Here is a 17,425-nt window from a genome sequence, read left to right as displayed (position 1 = left end):
GAGTGCTCGGAAGGGCAGGTCGCCCCCGGGGCGTCGGCACGGCGCAGACGTCATTTACTCACCGCTCCAGACGTCCTGCGACCACCTCACTCGCTGCCTTCGACGTCGGACAGCACATATCCGCTGCTGTCTCGAACACGTAGCCCGTTCTTCTGTGCGGATCGAAGGTCTCACCCCGCCTGCACAGCACACGAGTGCGCTTCTAAATTCTAAGTATCCCCTTTTCACTTCTCCTTTCCGTCTTATCCCAACTTTGACCGCACAATACTGCACCAAGCCTCTCTTTTGTTATAAATCGACTTGCCGATCTGTACCTTCCCCTCGCTTTTCCGCTACACGAAACACGCAACTCATTCGTTTTAAAAAACGCGTAACGAACCTACGACATGGTAAGTCAGTTCCTGTCTCTCTTTTCCCCCGCTCTTCGGTGTCGCACACGAACTCTCCATGCATCAGCGGAAGTGGCCCGAATGGTCGTGATGTATACATCACAACGCATGGCTCGTCATGGCGCTCCCACACACGTGTATGACCAGAAGCATGTCTCTGGTGTGAGGACATGGGGTGATTCACCGAGGCTCGATCTGCCCTCTCGCTGTCAAAGCGGCCTCCCTCGTCTTCGCTCGCAGAGGCATTCCTTCCAGCCATGAATTCGCGTTTACTGCGCAGGGCGAGCCGTTCTAACAGTGGTTCTGGTTTTCAGCCGCAGGCAGTCACGAAATCGCCGTCTTCTCCCCCCGTGAATGAGGCGCACGAACCCAAGGCCCGCCCACGGGCCAATGACCCACATCCGATACCTAGCAACAACCCCGCGAGTCAGTACACACTGCTGGAGAAGCTTGGGACAGGCAGTTTTGGAGTCGTATATAAGGCTATCCACAACGAGACGAAGCAGATTGTGGCCATCAAACAGATTGGTGCGTCGTATCCACTCCGTAGCGCGTGGGGCGATGTCGTTGAGACTGGTTGCACAGACCTGGAAGATTCTGACGACGACATCTCCGAGATACAACAAGAGATCGCCAGCCTCGCACAGTGTGATTCGGAATATGTTACTCGTTACTATGGCTCGTTCGTCGTTGCCTACAAGCTCTGGATCATCATGGAATACCTCGCCGGAGGCTCATGTTTGGACCTTCTCAAAGCAGGCGTGTTCTCCGAAGCTCACATTGCTGTTATCTGTCGCGAGTTGCTGCTCGGCCTCGACTACTTGCATAGCGAGGGAACAATCCACCGCGACATCAAGGCGGCTAACGTTCTTCTGTCGGCATCGGGCAAGGTGAAGCTCGCAGACTTTGGAGTTGCCGCTCAGTTAACGTCGACGCTGCGGCACACATTTGTTGGCACGCCATTTTGGATGGCACCGGAAGTCATCCGCCAGGCCGGTTATGATGCCAAGGCGGATATCTGGAGCTTGGGTATTACTGCCATAGAAATGGCTAAGGGTGAACCACCACTGGCGGAGTACCATCCTATGCGAGTTCTCTTCCTGATTCCCAAGGCCAAACCACCAACACTCGAGGGTCCGTTCTCACTCGCTTTCAAAGACTTTGTGTCGCAATGTCTGACCAAGGATCCGAACCTGGTGAGCTCACTTACCCCATCCCTGCACAAGAGCTATGTGTCTCATCTATGTCTCAGCGCCCTACTACCAAAGAGCTGCTTCAGCACCGGTTCATACGCACTGCCCGGAAGACGTCTTATCTTACCGAGCTGACAGAGCGCTACCAAGACTATCGTTCGCGACAGCCAGGCAGGCCCCAGCAAATGTACCAGCCCACGCTGCGCAATAGCGGTATGTGGGACACTATGCGCAGCGACTGGAATTTCGACACGATTCGGTCATCGTCCGCGATGGGCTCTATCAAGAACATGACCAAACATTTATCTGTACACGAGACAATTCCTGACGAAGAGTTCGATGATGGCTCTGGCTTTGAGCCTCAGGAGTCAATCAATACCGACGCTGCTACCCAGGCCACCTCCAGCCCCCTTCCCCAGAGCCCGGCCGTGAGCCATTCTACCGTCGTCATTCGACCAGTCTCGGGCTCATATGACACGAAGGACATTCCCCCTCTTGTCACTGACAATGGTTCTGACGAGACAGCCAACTCGGCCGATCCCTCGACTCCGCCGCAGCTCTCTCCTGTCTCTCCTGACACCAGCGAGCCGCCCCCCGCCTACTCCGGTTCGGTGCGATCGACGTCATCTTCGCAACGACGCGCCTCGTACGCTGCTCGCAATAACGTGACAACTGGGACGGTTCTTGGAGCGGCTGACCTTGGTAACGGCGTGGATACGATAAGGCCCGTGAAGATGGTGGATACTATCCGGAGCTTGCGCCTGTCAGAGGAGTATGTTGGTAGTGTGAAACGAGAGAGGAGTGAAAGCGGGAGTCAGTCTGGAAGCTCGCCGAGTTCGCCTGTCAACTCGAAGGGAAGCGCAAAGCGACTCGAGGATGCGAGCGCTGGGCGGGCCATGATCGACGACGTGCTGTTGCCAACATTAGAGAAGGTAAGCTTGGTTTTCGTCTTTGTGAGACCTTCTCATTGGAAACACTTCCAGGCTACTCGAGATGACATGGACGCCCGTGAAATCGAGTCTCTCAGCATGATCTCCAGAGGTTTCGAAGAGCTTAAAGAAATTAACCCCGGGCTGGCCTACAACGTCATCCTTGACATTCTGTCCGGCATCAATGAGAGCCAGCAAGTCCGGCAACATGTACAAACATCTCGGGGACTCTTTCCGCACAAGCGGATCATTCGCAAGAGCCAAATGACCTCGAAAGGGCTTGTCGTCACGGAGGAAGAAGAGACTTCTGGCTTGCCTACGACATCAGACACGAAGTCACCGCCAGCTGCCACTGACGCGGACCAGGCGCCGCGCGCCAAGTCCCCGATAGCAGAGCTGTTATACATGCGTTGGCTGGATGGGCTCAAGCTCAAGTGGCCAAGCATTCTTTCGTCTTCTTGAGGCCTCCGTTCGTAGTCAAATTCTTGATCCTGGCGCCGTTCTTTCTCGTCCTCCCGGCCTCGCTCATACTCGTATCTACTCGTCTATCTTATCTGCCTCCATATATGCACAGTCTACTGACGCACTTCTCGTACATATTGGACTTTGTCGTCTTCCAGGGACCTGCCTCTTTATTGTAACTCTTGCGGACTCGTTACCTCCTGCGTTCTTGTTCTCCCTTGCTCGGATCACTCCCCCCGTCCGGTCACGTGTATGTTTATTATAACGCACTGCTGCCCCCATTCTTTCTCCAGCTGTACACGCACTGTTGTTTAACGTATCGTTTAATGATTATGACTTTGATGACCACTAGACATCACGACAACTACCATGAGCGGCGTCGGCCTGCCTGAGTCTCCGAGCCAAAGATATCTTGACATTAAGAGGCGCATGGTTCACTTCACGAAGGTAGGATAGCGAGGAAACAGATAGACATGTTTGCTGCCTCGTACTCAATAGTTCAGCAGCGATGATATAGCAATAGGGTAACATTACTGGTAGCATTAATGCAGCATATGCGGGCTGCATTACATTTTAGCCAACAGCCACAACAAACAACCAACACTCTGCGACACGCTCGTTGCATGTCGTTCATCTGCACGCCGTGGCAGAACTACCGCTTGGCGACCTTGCCTTGAGTCTTGCGCAGCAGCCGTTTCTTCTCTTTCTCCAGCTCCTGCAGATGAAAAATGAATACCACACGCCGTTCAACCAACCAACCACGAAAGCCGTACCTTCCGCTGCTCCGCGGCACTCAGCTTCGACAGCCGCTCATCCTCGGCCTTTTTCTTCGCAGCGGCCTTCTCCGCCTCCGCCTCCTCCCTCTTCTCCCGCGCGGCCTCCTCCTTGAGCTCCTTCTCGAGCTTCTCGCGCGTCGCACGGAGCTTCGTGCGCGTCTCGGGACGCAGGCTCGGCGCGAGGCCGACACCGCCGCCCTTGCCGCCCGCACCCCTGCCGATGCCCCAGCCGCCCGCGCCGGCGACGACGTCCACGAGCTGGAACGCGGCCGCGACGAGGGGGACCGTCGCGCCTGCGTCCGCGGCGGACGGGAGCCGGAGCGTCAGGACGAGCCGCTTCTTGCGCTGTGTGGCCGGGAGCGGCGCGAGCGGACGCACGCGGGGCTGGTCGGTGAGGGACAGCGAGCGGAAGTAAGGCAGGAGTGCGGGGTCGGAGAGGACCTTGCTGAGCGATAGCGGGCCGTGCTGCTTCATCAGGCAGTCGGTGATGTCGGCGAATTCTGTGGCTGGTTAGTTTGGGGTGGACGGCGGAGGGAGGAGGGAGCGGTGCTCACCGGACATGACGGACAGGGAAGGCGGGAGGCTTGGGTGTTCCGTGACACGAGCAAAGCTCTGCATGCGACGTACGCTGTCAGAGATGGATGAGACAGCACCAGTAGGGGACTCACCAGATCCCAGCGCCGGTCTTTGATATCCCTCAGCTCATCCTTCGCAACAATAGCCCACACACAATCGGGAATGCTAGAGTTCTCTTGGAAAGTAAAGTCCAGCTCGACCTCGTCCTCAGCACGATACGTCACCTCGACGAGGCCCCGCAAGATTTCGTACGCGAGTTTGAAGAAGTCATGGTACGGACGGAGGGTGAGCGTGGTGTGCAGAGATATCAAGGCGCGTCTTCCAGTCGAAAATGCGAAGAAGTCCGTGCATCCGTCTGTAGGCAGAGTCAGTATTTGAGGGCAGGCTAGGTGTGAGGCTACGCACCACTAGTGAGACCACCACGCTGGACGGGCTTCGTGAACTGCGTAGTCAAAAGCAAAAGATGGGCATCGAACCTGCTCAACGATGTTAACGCATGATGATACAGCTACGTGGGCATAATTGACCATTTGTGTGCTCTGGAATTGTTGTACCTCTTTCCAACATAATACCACGCCACGTAGGTGAGGATCATCGCGAGGAACATCGACTCTCTCACAAATACTATGCAGTCAGATCATCAACACAAATGCCTAGCCCAGCCATAAACGACGACACATACGACCCGGCCTGAAGACGAACATCTTCCACCTGTACTCGACGCCTTCATAGTCCTCGGGTACCACCAGAGGCGGCGGCGTCAGGAGCTGCAACACTTGCTTGATTCCTTCGCTGGCCATTGCAGCGATGTCGGGGACGTGGAGGACAGCACGGAGGCGGGTAGACGCGGCGAGCAAGGTGTCCAGCTGGCGCTCCCTTGCGCAATGAACGATATCTCCGGGCTGGGCGCTTGTCCCTGAGCGGCAATTGGTTCTCCCGTTCAGATTGGACAGGCAAGCAGAAGCGTTCGTTATAGGAGGAATTTGCGAGGCACACAACACAGCCCCGTACGAGAGTCGTAAAAAATTCTAGAGTTGGAGGATTAATTTATTCATTAGCAATATTTATCGATATCTGCTCTGGAGCACGTGTTCATCACTTCAGACTGCGAGCAACCAGAGATTTCGTAGCTCAACCCTTTGAGATTGACAAGGTTTAACACGTCATTCTAGCTGAACACTGAGGGCGTTGGGACATCTCATGGCACAACGTGAAGCTTCGAGCAGCAATAGCGCTTAATGTTAACCATAAACCATACATGGTACCATCACCTTTGTGGCGTTCCCTTCAGTAGGCGCCGTACTCACCGCTCTCGCCTGCAGTAATCCCCCTCGCTTTTGACCTGCAAACCAGTTGTAAACAGCATTGGGCATAGGAACATACCTAAGCAATATTATTCAAGTGGAGATAGCATATAATTGTGAGTCAGCACGCCGTCCGACGCACACATCGCTACCGCCACATCAAGACATTCTCCACTTCGCACGCCGGCGGGCTGGTCGCCGGCCCTATCCTGGCTTCGCTTGTTATAGAACTTCGGGCGCATCAGCTCATTGTGTTTCCGTGTGTATCTCAAGCCTGACACGACCGACACATGACAAGTAGCAGATTAAATCACGGGGTGTTCAATCGCAAAAATAGGAAGGCTGACTCTGGACAGAGTCTTCTGTGTGACTTTGGGGGTGTCATAGTACGCCAAGCCCCGCGACGAACGCCGTGAAACCGGCGGCACAGCAACCTTGTGGAGGAGTTTCGCCCCAGTCAGAACGCATCCGTTTCGACCACACAACGACCCCCGACCAGCGAGGCGGCAGTCCTCATAGAAGCGCCTCTTATACAGACCTCCACCCATCGCCCGGGGCGACCTCTGCCGCTGCTCTGATCGCCTCGGTCTGCATCAGCGGGTACCCACGACCAAATCGAGCATAGTGTTTAACTCTGACGGCGCATTATAAAAGGGTGCTTGGGGCCACATCTCACGCCGACCTTCCAGCCATCTTCGCGTGACACCTTGCGCCACCCACCAACCCATCCACCCACCAACACGCCCGCCATGTCCGCCACCCACCGCCCCGGCGGCGTCGTCGCCGCCCTCGCAGCGAAGACCCTCCTCCCCCCAGACATCGCCCCGCCCGTGCCCGAATCCACGCCGAAGCGACCCCCAGAGGCGATCACGAACGAAGACGTCGCCCGGCGCAAGCGGCGGCGACGCCACGTCAGCAGCGACAGCAGCGAGCCCAGCGAGCTCGACGTCACCAACGGAGACCCCGCGGTCGACGTCGACGTTTGCGATGCCAGGCCGGCAGCAGCAGCGGCAGCAGCAGAGGACACCTCGCCCGCGATCACGAACGAGACGATCGCGAACAGGAACCGCCGCCGCCGCGGGGGGGCCGCGCCGGGGGCGCGAGACCGCGCGGCCGGGATCACGAACGAGGAGGTCGCGCGTCGGAGGCGGTACCGGCGGCGGGAGCGCCCGGTGCAGGGGGGTTGAAAAAAGGCTCTCTCTCGTGCGCGCGACTGCGCGACCCACTTTTGGTGCCGGCTACGCCATGCAAACGGCCTTGGCATGCACTTTGGAACTAGGCCTGAAGGAGAGTTCGCGGGGAGGTGGAAGCTGAAGGCTGCGGAGGCCAGAGCTGGGTGGGTCGCGGATCCGCCGTCACGTCTGTCGCCAAGGACTGATCTGCCTGTGGGCTGTTAGGGTCGGTGGGGGGACCCTTGACGCGGTTATGATCTGAACTGTAACCCTGGACGGTACATGGCGCGTGATGTACACACACGACGTGTGTTTTGAAGGGGCTAGCCGTCGCACATCGTTTTCCAGATCCCATCTTCGACCAGCGGCACCGGCGAGCTGGGCCAGATTCTCGCGCCGTTCAAGCACGGTAAAGATCTAGTTCGAGTGAATGTGATATCAGGAGCGAGGAAGGCTGTCCAGAGAGCGTATGTCTGAAGCGGATGCGGGACAGGAAGCAAACACGCGGCGTGCTGCGAGCTGAGGCATCTAAGTTCGTCACTTTAGCGGATCTTGGAAACAGACATGAAGCAAGAACGTGGTTTGAGAAAACACCCAAAATGGACGCTGTATTTGCCTCGCGAGAACTCAAGAATTGGTTCTTAAGCTTCGTACGTGCGTCTCACATGACGCTCTTCTCTACAATTCGTCAATCACATTGCCGGCATGCCGCTCGACATTCCACGCTGCGACTTTCCGCAACCCCGCGGTACTCTAACCGTAGCTAGAAGCAAGTTTGAGGGTGGTACGGCCTGCAGCGAGCGAGGAGACGGGTACAACGCGTTGAGCAGCGAGGCGAGATGAAGTGCGAGCCGTGTCGGCAATATCCGGAGATCTCCTTTTGGCAGGAGCATTGCTCTCGCAGGAGGAACAGTCCTGAGCAGCCTGGTTGCGAATACGGTGGTCAGCCGAACATGTCACTGCACGTTTGCAACATATAAGACCTACCAAGCTTGTGCTGGACACGTCGCCTTCTGTGTCCCTTGAATTTCTACGAACGGCTGGCAGCTTAGCGCGCTTTGCAGGCCGCATCACATAAACGCTCGACCTCGAAATCCGAAAGTACACCCTGTTGTTAGCCTCTGGTGAGCGAATTGTCGTCTGAAATGCGCAGAGATCGGACTTACTAACACGGAGTAGTCGAGCTGTGGTTCAAGAGAGCGGAGTGACCATCACCATGGAACCATCGTCGGGGAATCTGAATCTTGAATCGCCGCGTATGTCAACGGCCGGGCTAGCTTTAAATCGCGCTAAGTAAATCTGATTGCAGCCCGACATCTGGGATTCCCGCCGACAGACTACGAGGCTTTCGTAACCGAGAGCATAAGCCGGATGACCAGGGCGACTGGATCTGTGGATCAGCGCGTACTCCGGCAGTGCCTCGGCCTGGCGTCTTCGTACCTCGTCACGGACTCGACGATGAACCCGTCCGGGGGGCTGACGTCGTGGAACAACGGCATGAACCGGCTGGTGGACGTGCTGGTAGCGCTGCACAACCGAGGGGAGCTGGAGCTGGACACGATCAGCGCTGCGAGCAAGGCGTGTTCGGAGTGCTGGACGACGGCGGGGAGCTGGCGGGAGGTCGGGGAGGCGAAGGAGAACGTGCGAGCGATTGCTGTGCGGCTAAAAGGGATGCTGGATGAGAACGGGCGGACTTACCGAGGAGGGCAAGTGTACGTTCCTTAGGCGTCGGTGCCCGTCTTCGGTTTCTGCGAGGTCCCTCCGCAATTTTTTCTTTCTTTTTTTCTTTCATTCTTTCTGGACATGTGGAGGTGGTTGTGAACGAAGTTGTGATAGGCCGTTTGCGCCTGTGTACTCTAGCCTAATATTGATCTCCGTGCTCTCAGGCACTCGCCCCGCTCAGCAACAGATCGAGGTGCGCACGCCCGAAACGTGGCGGCGTCTACAATCAGCCGCCGAAGAAAATTGCACAACTGAGAGGATTACAACGACCATGTCCTCTGACACGCCCGACTGGTCGCAGAACGTCCCCGACTGGGCCAAGTCGCTCCCGCCGCCCAGGAGCAACCCCGCCCGCATAGATCCCGCCGAGGTCGCAGAGCTCATCCGCACAAAGACGGCAGGCGTCGACTACATCCTCGTCGACCTCCGCAAGGCAGACTGGGACGTGCGTACTGCCATATCGTCTCCCCCCTTCCCCTCCTACACCCTCCTGGACTGACAAAGCGACCTGCAGACGGCATACGTCCGGACGTCCGTGAACCTGCCCGCACAGTCTCTCCACCAGTCGCTCTCGGCGTTGCTGCCGCTGTTCAGCAACGTCCCGCACGTCATCTTCTACTGCAAGGCATGCAGCATCGTCTCGCGCGGTGCCCGCGGCGCGTCGTACTATCAGGACGCCTTGGACGACGCCGGGATCGAGAGCAGCCAGGCGAGAATCCTGACGGGAGGCGTTCAGGGGTGGATAGCACAGTACGGAGAGGACGAAAGCGTGACCGTCAAGATCCAGTAGCGATGCGTGTCACCGAAAGACCAAAATGTACTTGTATCCGCGAATGCACAGGACAAACAGAATGTCTCTACAAACAATATTGCAACTATAGTACACAATTTAGTCCTAGGACGGGACATTGAGACCTCCCCCACCAGCATACACGTTTCCCTTCTCTTTACCCCCATCAATACCCACCTAGTGCAAACCCTGGAGCTTCTCCAGTATGCCCTCCACCTGCTCAGCCTCCAGCGCGATGCGCTCCGCCGCGTTCCGCCCCAGGAGGCACCTCTCCCTGTCCCGCTCCGAGCGCACGAGGAACGACTCGAGCAGGTCGCCGTCGAGGAAGCCCGTCGCGCCGTCCTCGGCATCGCTGCGCCCGCGCGCGTTCGCCGGCGCGCGCCACTGCCCGTGCGCCGTTCCTCCCGGTCCGTCGCCGAGCACGCCTCCGAGGTTCCGCTGCAGCGCCGTCAGCGCCAGCGCGACCCCGTCGTCGCACACGTGGTGCACGAGCCCGACGCGCCCGCTCGACGTCACGAAGAGCTGCTCGGTCTCGAACAGTGAGCCCTCGCCGCCACTGCCACCGCCGCTGTTGTTGCCAACGAGCGCGCCCGGGATGAACTTGTTCACGAGCTCGCCGAGGTGGTAGTGCCCGTTCCGCTCGAGCACCGCGCGCGGGCCCTCGGGGAGGGCGAACGTGAAGAGGTTGCCGTCGGTCTATTATTTTTTCCAGACAGAGTCAGCCGAGGCACACTGAGAAGAAAAAGAATGGGAAAACGAACGTTTGCGCCGATGACGCCGCCGTCCTTGGTCGCCTCGACGGCGACGGGCCAGACAGGGCCGTAGTCCCTCGCGATCGTCCGGAGGTGGCTGCCGCGCAGCACCTCGAGCACGGACACGGAGCTGATCGCGTCGCCCGCGATCAGCCGGCCGCCCCTCGCGACGAGGCTCGTGACAAAGTAGTTGTGGTTCCACGCCGCGACTTTCTCGAGCGCGTGCGCGCCCTCGTGCTCCACCATCCCATACAGGTCAACCTGTCGGCAGTGTCAGCGATGCCACCAGAGCAGCAGCAGCAGCACAGCGCACCGACGTGTTGACGGCAGCCGCCACCCCGTTTTCGACCGCTGCGAGCGCATACACGCAGCCGTTGGCCTCCGCCTCGGCCAGCTTCTTCAGCTCGCGCCCGCCGTCGACCGAGGGGACGACGCCGAAGAGGATGAGCCGCCCCGCCGAGGGCTCGAACTCGCCGTGCTGGTGCTTGACGGTGCCCACGACGAAACAGCCCGGAGCACCCGCCGGCAAGGCGAGCACGGCGGTGATCTCTTCGTCCGGCTCGGCAGTGAAGAGGCTGATGGCTGGGGAAAGGCATACTCAGGCGTGAAATGCCAACAGAGAAAAAACAGGACAAGAAAACCCACTGCTGAAGGTGACGCTGTCCTTGATCTCAAAGGTGCTCTCCTGCAGCTCAGCCTCGCCGACGCGTGCCGGCGCTGACTTGGCGATGGAGACGCCAAAGAGGTTGAGGTCCGAGTGGTACGCAATGCGCCGCGGACTCTCGTGTCCGAGCCCAAACTGCCAACGTTTTTGCAGTCAATACCGATAAGTTCCGCATGCGTAGTCCGGGGGGCCAGGTACTCACCGAGCGTATCTGCATCTTGTCGACCCCCCGGATCTGGCCGACGACAAGGCTCGACGGCGTCGCTAGGATCTGGCACGCCGGGAACGCCGCGGTGTTCAGCCCCGCGCCGACGGCGACGTTCTGTGCGCAAGTTCGATCGATCAGCCCCAAACCCCGTACAGCAGCAAAAAAAAAGCACTACTGCGCACCTTGAGCATGACGGGCGACTGGCGCAGCCGCTGCCGGTCCCAGTAGAACACCGCCGCGCGGCTGCCAGTCGCGAGCACCATCCGGGCACCGTCGACGGTCGACACGGCGAGGCTGACGGGCGCCGCGCCGAGCGCGAAGAGCTTCTGGTCCCGCAGCTCGTTGTTCCGGAAGCTCACGCACGCGACCGTGCCGTCGACGAGGCCTGCGACGACGTAGGGCTGGAAGTCCGCGTCGCGCGTGCTCCGGCCCGCGCCAAAGTTGTGGAGGAGCAGCGAGTGCGCGAGCGCGGGCAGCGGCGCGCTCTCCGTGTGCGTCCCGAGCGCCGGGTCTTTCGTCGAGAGCAGCGTGACGGTGTTGGACCCCCAGAAGGAGACGGCGACGAAGGGCGAGAAGTTCTTGCTCGGGTCGAGAGGCGCGCAGGAGAGGGCGGCGATCTCCTTGCCGTGGAATTCGCGGGTTCTGCTGGGGGTTAAGGATGCACGGTTCTGTATGGAAGCGGTGAACGTACTGTAGCAAGTTGAGTTGTCCGTCTGGACTCAGGTTGAACAACAAGAACGTTCCACCGTTGAGTGCAACAGCGAACTGGCTCGGGTTGATGCTCGCCGCGACAATCTCCTTCGCTCTCCACAAAGGGTTCTCTTGTTTCTGGAGCGACCAGCCGTCGCCGACCTTGTTGAAGGCACCGAGCGCGACATCGTACTCGACCAGGTTCAGTCCTTGCGGGGTGACCTGGACCACTAATGACGAGTTAATGTACGTCGACGCGTTTTGCTGAGTCGTACGCCGGGGGATGTTCGCGACCGCGATCGTTGGCCGATTCGTGACAAGCTCGGTCGCGGAAGGATCTATACGTGTGACTGAATCACCATCGTCAAAGCGCAGGACGAAAGACTCGTAGAGTGTCGTCGCAAGCACGTATGTGTCAGCGCTATACGCCAACGATACGTGAGTGATCTGCTGCGCGGCGTCCACTCGAGCAGAGATACACTTACGGTCCGTCGAAGCTTGTCCTGATCGGCCAGATGTTTGTCACATTGGGGATCTCGTTGAGGACGGCCAGCTCCTGGAAGTCGGCGCCCGTACGGACAACGTTCAGCGAGCCGGTGTTTGCACCTCCTGAGCATGTTATGATTTGAGGCTAATAAGCTACGATCAGCGTCATGTTTGGAGAGGCAAGCGAGAAACTCCACCTGTCCGCTCTCGTCCGGGTCCGCCATCACGGCGTCTACGATTGGCGCAATGTTCGCGTATTGCGTGAGCTCCTCAATAAACCTACCCTTGCAGTTGACAATCTTGCCACCCCTGCCTTCGGGCGTGTCGAACGCATCCCGCATGTCGTAGTCTTCATCCGGGCTCTCTGCGCGGAGTGTACTCAACTCCGCAGGTTTTATTGTGTGTATGCCGCCTGGGATGGGCAACGTATCGCTATCGATGTCTCCCACAGGTGAAGGTGAGATGCGTAGGAGCTGCGAGTTTCCCAGGACCGAACCAACGTACAGGACCTGGGATGATAGGTAGGACAGAGTTGTCGGTGATGAAATCTATGCAGATATCGCTGAGGATTACAAAAAAAACTAGGACAGAAATTCGTCGCACCTCGCCCAATGGGATGATGATTAGTTCTGGATCGTCATTGATTGTCAGAAGACTGAGTCGGCCGAATACATCCCCGACAAAGAATCTTCGCATCTCGTCATCGGCTGGACACCATCTGGAGGCAGACCTGAGCATTTGATTGTAGACAAGCTCGAGAGTAGCACTCACGCAGTAACTTCGCTCCAGGGCCACTTCACCGTCGCCCGTGGCTTGACCTTCTTCAACTCTCTCGCCGCATCCTTTTCTTCTGCGATCCTTATCTGCTCTGCGTTGCCGCTGGCACGCCGCTTCGTCTGCCTCTGCGCCTTGTTCTTGAGGTCGCGGACGGTTTTCTTGTCGGAAAGCTCGTAGAAGTTGACCTTGCGTCCACCGAGGACGATGACTCCGCCTCGACACTTTGAAGGCCGATCTTCCGTGTCCTCCTGTTCTGGTGTTTGAGAGAGCGAGAAGGGGGGCACGGACACGAGCCTGAGGGGCTGCTCGGTAAACGGGAAATGGTTAGCCGGAAGGATGGTGTGCGGAATTGTGTGGGCGATCTCGACCGAAAGGTCCAGAGCGTCAATGTCGAGCTCGCGTGCGAGCAGTTGTATCCGCTGTTTGTGGTCTATGTGCATTATGGCGAGGGTGTGGGTGTGCGCATTCGGTTCGGAATACAGGAAGCTGAGGGCCAGTAGATTCAGCTCGGGTAGGCTAAGGCATCAGGTCAGCGCAGCGACAATGAGCAGGATCGGCCGTGCGCACATCACTTCAAAGTGCTTGTCCACTCCGCCCTTCTTGAATGTCACGACTTTGAGCTTTCCGGCATAACAGCTGACGGCCGCCGCCCTGCCTGCCGGATGGACGACGATGTCGTTCAGGTATTCGGCATGCCGAGCGTTGCGATCGTGCAAGTCCGCGAACCACTTTTCGTCCAGCTCTCTTGTCTCTCCATTGAATGCGAACAGAATTAGCTTGGGATAAGGATGGTCCGTAAGGACGAGCAGGTTCGACACGCCTTCCGCCTGCGTCTGTTAGTAATCCGGCCTTTCCAGAGCTGTCTTGTCGCTCACCTCTGCGGGCACTGCGCAGACCGAGAGAACACGACCCCATATGTCCAATGTGCATTCTTTTCTGAGCCCATCTGGCTGTATTGACGAGACCTCGATGCGATCTGTCTTTGCGACGACGAGGTAGCCAAGCTCGAAGTGATTCACGAGCTTGCACTTGACCGAGCTGACGACAGCCGAGGGTTGGTGTAAGGTTGTCACTATCTTCATGTTGCCGATTCAAACTGCGGGTTTTGCAGCATGAAAAAATATTCAGAAGACGAGCTGTAATCTCACAATCGGGCGCTAGGTCTGAAACGCAGCCGATCAATGTCGTCGTCATCTTGCCGGACTCCCACGTGGCGATAATGTATGGGCGCTAATTAAGACCATGTGATTTGCCCCAGATCGGGAGATCCGACGCGCCGGCGTCTACCCCGCCTTCATAACTGCTCCGGCCAAAGGGCGAACAAGCCATACACTCCTCCTCGTCGCCTTCGTTCATCATCTAGGAGGCTCTGCATCTACTTTCTCTCCCAAGTACTCTAATATTTGCATTGATTTTGTCATGTTGCGCTCCGCATCCCGTTCTGTAAAGCCTTCGTTCAAGGCATTGCGCTCAACCGTGCCAGCAGCAGGTAGTAGCAGGTGAGTAGACTGGCTACGATCCCACGCAACCATAATAACATCTAACGGCATAAATAGGGCATTTGCTCGCACTGCTGTGGCTGCTTCTGAGTCAGGACTGAACTCGTTAGATACATTCACAGAGGAAGAGCAGATGCTCCGAGAGACTGGTAAGTAGGCATGCCATGTCATGAGATACTCCACTTGACTGAACAAGTTCAACGCAGTTCAGCGTTTTGCCCAAGATGTTATTGCACCCAAAGTTCGCGAGATGGACGAGAATGAAATGATGGACCCAGAAGTCGTCAAGGGCCTGTTCGAGCAAGGCGTATGTGGACCTCCCTTGTCACACCCTCGGAAATGCTGAAAGTCTCTTCACAGCTCATGGGAATCGAGACTCCGGCCGATCTCGGGGGCTCCGAATTCTCATTTACGTCTGCTATTATCGCTATCGAAGAGCTCGCGAAGGTTGATCCGTCTGTCTCGGTAATGTGCGACGTGCACAATACGTTGGTCAACACGGTCATACGCAAGTACGGCACGAAGGAGCAACAGGAGAAATTTCTACCATTGCTCGCACAGTCTCAGGTCCGTCCTCGCGCACCTTTCCGTAGATGAACAAAATGTATTCACCGCTTGCAGGTCGGCAGCTTTTGTCTCTCGGAGCCCGCGTCCGGCTCGGATGCGTTCGCGCTACGAACATACGCAAAAAAGGATGGTGACAGCTGGGTCATCAACGGCTCGAAGATGTGGATCACGAACTCGCACGAGGCTGAGGTCTTCCTCATTTTTGCCAACGTCGACCCGAGCGTGGGTTACAAAGGCATCACCTGCTTCCTCGCGACGAAGGACATGGGCGTCCAGATCGCGAAGAAGGAGCAGAAGCTCGGCATCCGCGCGAGCTCGACCTGCTCGCTCAGCTTCGACGACATGCGCGTCCCCGCGGCGAACGTCGTCGGCGAGGTCGGCAAGGGTTACAAGATCGCGATCGAGATCCTCAACGAGGGCCGCATCGGCATCGCCGCGCAGATGCTCGGGCTCGCGCAGGGCGCGTTCGACAAGGCCGTGCCGTACACGTTCGAGCGCAAGCAGTTCGGACAGCCCGTCGGCACCTTCCAGGGCATGCAGTTCCAGATGGCGCAGGCTGCCGTCGACATCGAGACCGCGCGGATGCTCACGTACAATGCGGCGCGCCGCAAGGACGAGGGGCGCGACTTCACCAAGGAGGCCGCCATGGCGAAGTACTGGGCGAGTGTCGTCGCCCAGCGCGTCTCGGGCAGCGCGATCGAGTGGGCGGGTGGTGTGGGCTTCACCCGTGAGACAGGCATTGAGAAGTTTTGGAGGGACTCGAAGATCGTGGGTAGAATCACACGTATGGTGAGCGGTGATACTGATATGCACATCTACAGGGAGCAATATACGAGGGAACGTCCAACATTCAACTGCAGACGATTGCAAGGTCTATCTACAAGCAATACTCATAGGCGTAGGCCGCTCCAGGGATATCCAGGCATGGGGAGAAGGGACGGGCTATTATACATATGTATGCTAGCGCGACGAGCGGAGCAGGAAAACACTGGATTGTTATGAAGATGACTTGTGAGCCGGACGTTTACCAGTCGTCCGCATGAAGATGAGCATGCCCTCATACACGGCCCAGCCGATAGCAGAACTCAGGACTTTTCGTGACAGACGAAGAACGGCGCCGTCGAAGAAGCCGGGGAGACCGCGTTGCTAGAGCAGATAGAACGCGTTAATGGCTGCGATAGTGCATTAATACCGTTCATACCTTCCACACGGTGGTGACGGTTTGCGTAAGCCCATGATACCGCGCCTCTCTTCGGACCTGCATTTTTGTCTGCAGGCGAATGTCAGTGCTAGCCCTACAACTCGGCAGCATATAAAACTAGGAATACACCTTTACGACATCGAATGGGTGAGTGACCATAGTCGCAATCGCTCCTGCCGAAGCAGCAGAAAAACTGTGCACTCCGGCCGCGTGCAGCGACGACGTTGACGGCATGAGCTGGTCTGAAGGGCTCGTCAGCACACCCGAAAGGAATAATAGATGTATCACTACCCACTCATCTCGTGTTTGATGCCCTCATAAAACACCACGAACAGCCCCGCATACGGGGCGTCCCGAAGTGCGGATGGCAAGACACCGACGAAGAGCTCAGAGGGGCCGCCGCGCACCATTGATCGCATGGCCCCAAACAGGCTGCTGTACGCGTAGAAGTTGCTCTACCAGTGCAAACACATCTTAGCGAGGAGCGTGCAGCGACTCCACGTCTCGACCAGGGGAAGCGCACCTCATATCGCGCCTTCAGCACCGAGAATGGGTTCAGGACGAAGCCGACTGAGACACGCGCGACGGCGCCGGCAACGAGGTTTCCCTGACTTGTGAGCTTCGGAAGTGTCGTGCCATGTGCGGTGGGTTCAGCGGTGCGAATATGTTTGAAGTAGGGAGAGGTTGAGAGAAACGTTCGGAGCTGGTTGAGACCTGTGAAGTACAGTGCGACGCCAGGGATGTTTCTGCAAAGGTGGGGTTAATAATGGAGGGGCGAACGATGTGCATACGTGAACGTACCGAAGAAGAGTTGCTGTTGTACCACGCCATAGTCCTATAACACCATTGGTGCGTACAACTTCGCGTGCAGTGCCAATGATGCGCAATCCGGGCCTAATATCCATAACTTCATATGCTGTGGTGCTTCGCGTGCATGGATACTCACTTTTGACCCACTGTTTGGCCATCGCCCTGCTGCATACGCGTCTTTAACAGGTCAACTATTCCAGGGCCAGTCAGCGTATGGTTGAGAACTGTCTTCTCGCCACGTACACGGCTGCAGAGCTATGCCCGACGCGAACCCCGAGAGGGCACCTGCAAAGCATCAGCCAGAGAGGGTATACACAGGCCGAAGCGACTTGCCCGAAACCAGGTGCTGGCTGACATTGCTCATACGCTCTGCTACCTGTGACTGCAAAAAATGCAGCTCTCAACCGTGTGCCGAATGTCGTGTGCGATGACGGCGCGGAGTGACAAGTTCTGCTGCC

The 17,425-nt window shown here is 57.6% G+C and overlaps 5 protein-coding genes across 5 annotated transcripts; 4 read left to right on the top strand and 1 right to left on the bottom strand.

Annotated features, from left to right (window-relative positions):
* The first annotated feature begins 297 nt into the window (after positions 1 to 297).
* Positions 298 to 5,175, top strand: PHACADRAFT_249221 (uncharacterized protein). Its single transcript, XM_007391564.1, has 11 exons — positions 298 to 389; positions 704 to 917; positions 975 to 1,585; positions 1,642 to 2,512; positions 2,564 to 3,688; positions 3,747 to 4,249; positions 4,304 to 4,361; positions 4,418 to 4,680; positions 4,731 to 4,801; positions 4,853 to 4,949; positions 5,008 to 5,175. The coding sequence occupies exons 1-5, from the start codon at positions 387 to 389 to the stop codon at positions 2,971 to 2,973; spliced, it is 2,109 nt and encodes a 702-aa protein (XP_007391626.1). The 5' UTR covers positions 298 to 386; the 3' UTR covers positions 2,974 to 3,688; positions 3,747 to 4,249; positions 4,304 to 4,361; positions 4,418 to 4,680; positions 4,731 to 4,801; positions 4,853 to 4,949; positions 5,008 to 5,175.
* A 699-nt stretch (positions 5,176 to 5,874) lies between these two features.
* Positions 5,875 to 7,922, top strand: PHACADRAFT_249220 (uncharacterized protein). The gene has a single exon (XM_007391563.1). The coding sequence runs from the start codon at positions 6,379 to 6,381 to the stop codon at positions 6,814 to 6,816; it is 438 nt and encodes a 145-aa protein (XP_007391625.1). The 5' UTR covers positions 5,875 to 6,378; the 3' UTR covers positions 6,817 to 7,922.
* Positions 7,923 to 7,926: 4 nt separating this feature from the next.
* Positions 7,927 to 8,701, top strand: PHACADRAFT_249218 (uncharacterized protein). The gene has a single exon (XM_007391562.1). The coding sequence runs from the start codon at positions 8,173 to 8,175 to the stop codon at positions 8,524 to 8,526; it is 354 nt and encodes a 117-aa protein (XP_007391624.1). The 5' UTR covers positions 7,927 to 8,172; the 3' UTR covers positions 8,527 to 8,701.
* A 46-nt stretch (positions 8,702 to 8,747) lies between these two features.
* On the bottom strand, positions 8,748 to 14,034 carry PHACADRAFT_181065 (uncharacterized protein). Its single transcript, XM_007391561.1, has 13 exons — positions 13,766 to 14,034; positions 13,458 to 13,717; positions 12,885 to 13,406; positions 12,717 to 12,843; positions 12,311 to 12,661; positions 12,113 to 12,258; positions 11,629 to 12,048; positions 11,120 to 11,579; positions 10,932 to 11,051; positions 10,711 to 10,864; positions 10,379 to 10,647; positions 10,075 to 10,326; positions 8,748 to 10,009 (listed from the first exon to the last, which is right to left on the bottom strand). The coding sequence occupies exons 1-13, from the start codon at positions 13,970 to 13,972 to the stop codon at positions 9,491 to 9,493; spliced, it is 3,807 nt and encodes a 1,268-aa protein (XP_007391623.1). The 5' UTR covers positions 13,973 to 14,034; the 3' UTR covers positions 8,748 to 9,490.
* A 268-nt stretch (positions 14,035 to 14,302) lies between these two features.
* PHACADRAFT_249214 (uncharacterized protein) lies at positions 14,303 to 17,158 on the top strand. Its single transcript, XM_007391560.1, has 12 exons — positions 14,303 to 14,389; positions 14,447 to 14,538; positions 14,596 to 14,696; positions 14,750 to 14,954; positions 15,009 to 15,724; positions 15,778 to 16,102; positions 16,158 to 16,226; positions 16,287 to 16,399; positions 16,453 to 16,612; positions 16,681 to 16,903; positions 16,959 to 17,051; positions 17,104 to 17,158. Exons 3-6 carry the CDS (start codon positions 14,655 to 14,657, stop codon positions 15,850 to 15,852), a joined length of 1,038 nt encoding a protein of 345 aa, XP_007391622.1. The 5' UTR covers positions 14,303 to 14,389; positions 14,447 to 14,538; positions 14,596 to 14,654; the 3' UTR covers positions 15,853 to 16,102; positions 16,158 to 16,226; positions 16,287 to 16,399; positions 16,453 to 16,612; positions 16,681 to 16,903; positions 16,959 to 17,051; positions 17,104 to 17,158.
* Positions 17,159 to 17,425: the final 267 nt, after the last annotated feature.

This window comes from Phanerochaete carnosa (assembly GCF_000300595.1).
Source record: "Phanerochaete carnosa HHB-10118-sp unplaced genomic scaffold PHACAscaffold_2, whole genome shotgun sequence".
NCBI lineage: Eukaryota > Fungi > Basidiomycota > Agaricomycetes > Polyporales > Phanerochaetaceae > Phanerochaete > Phanerochaete carnosa.
This window is presented reverse-complemented; position numbering and strand designations above follow the sequence as displayed.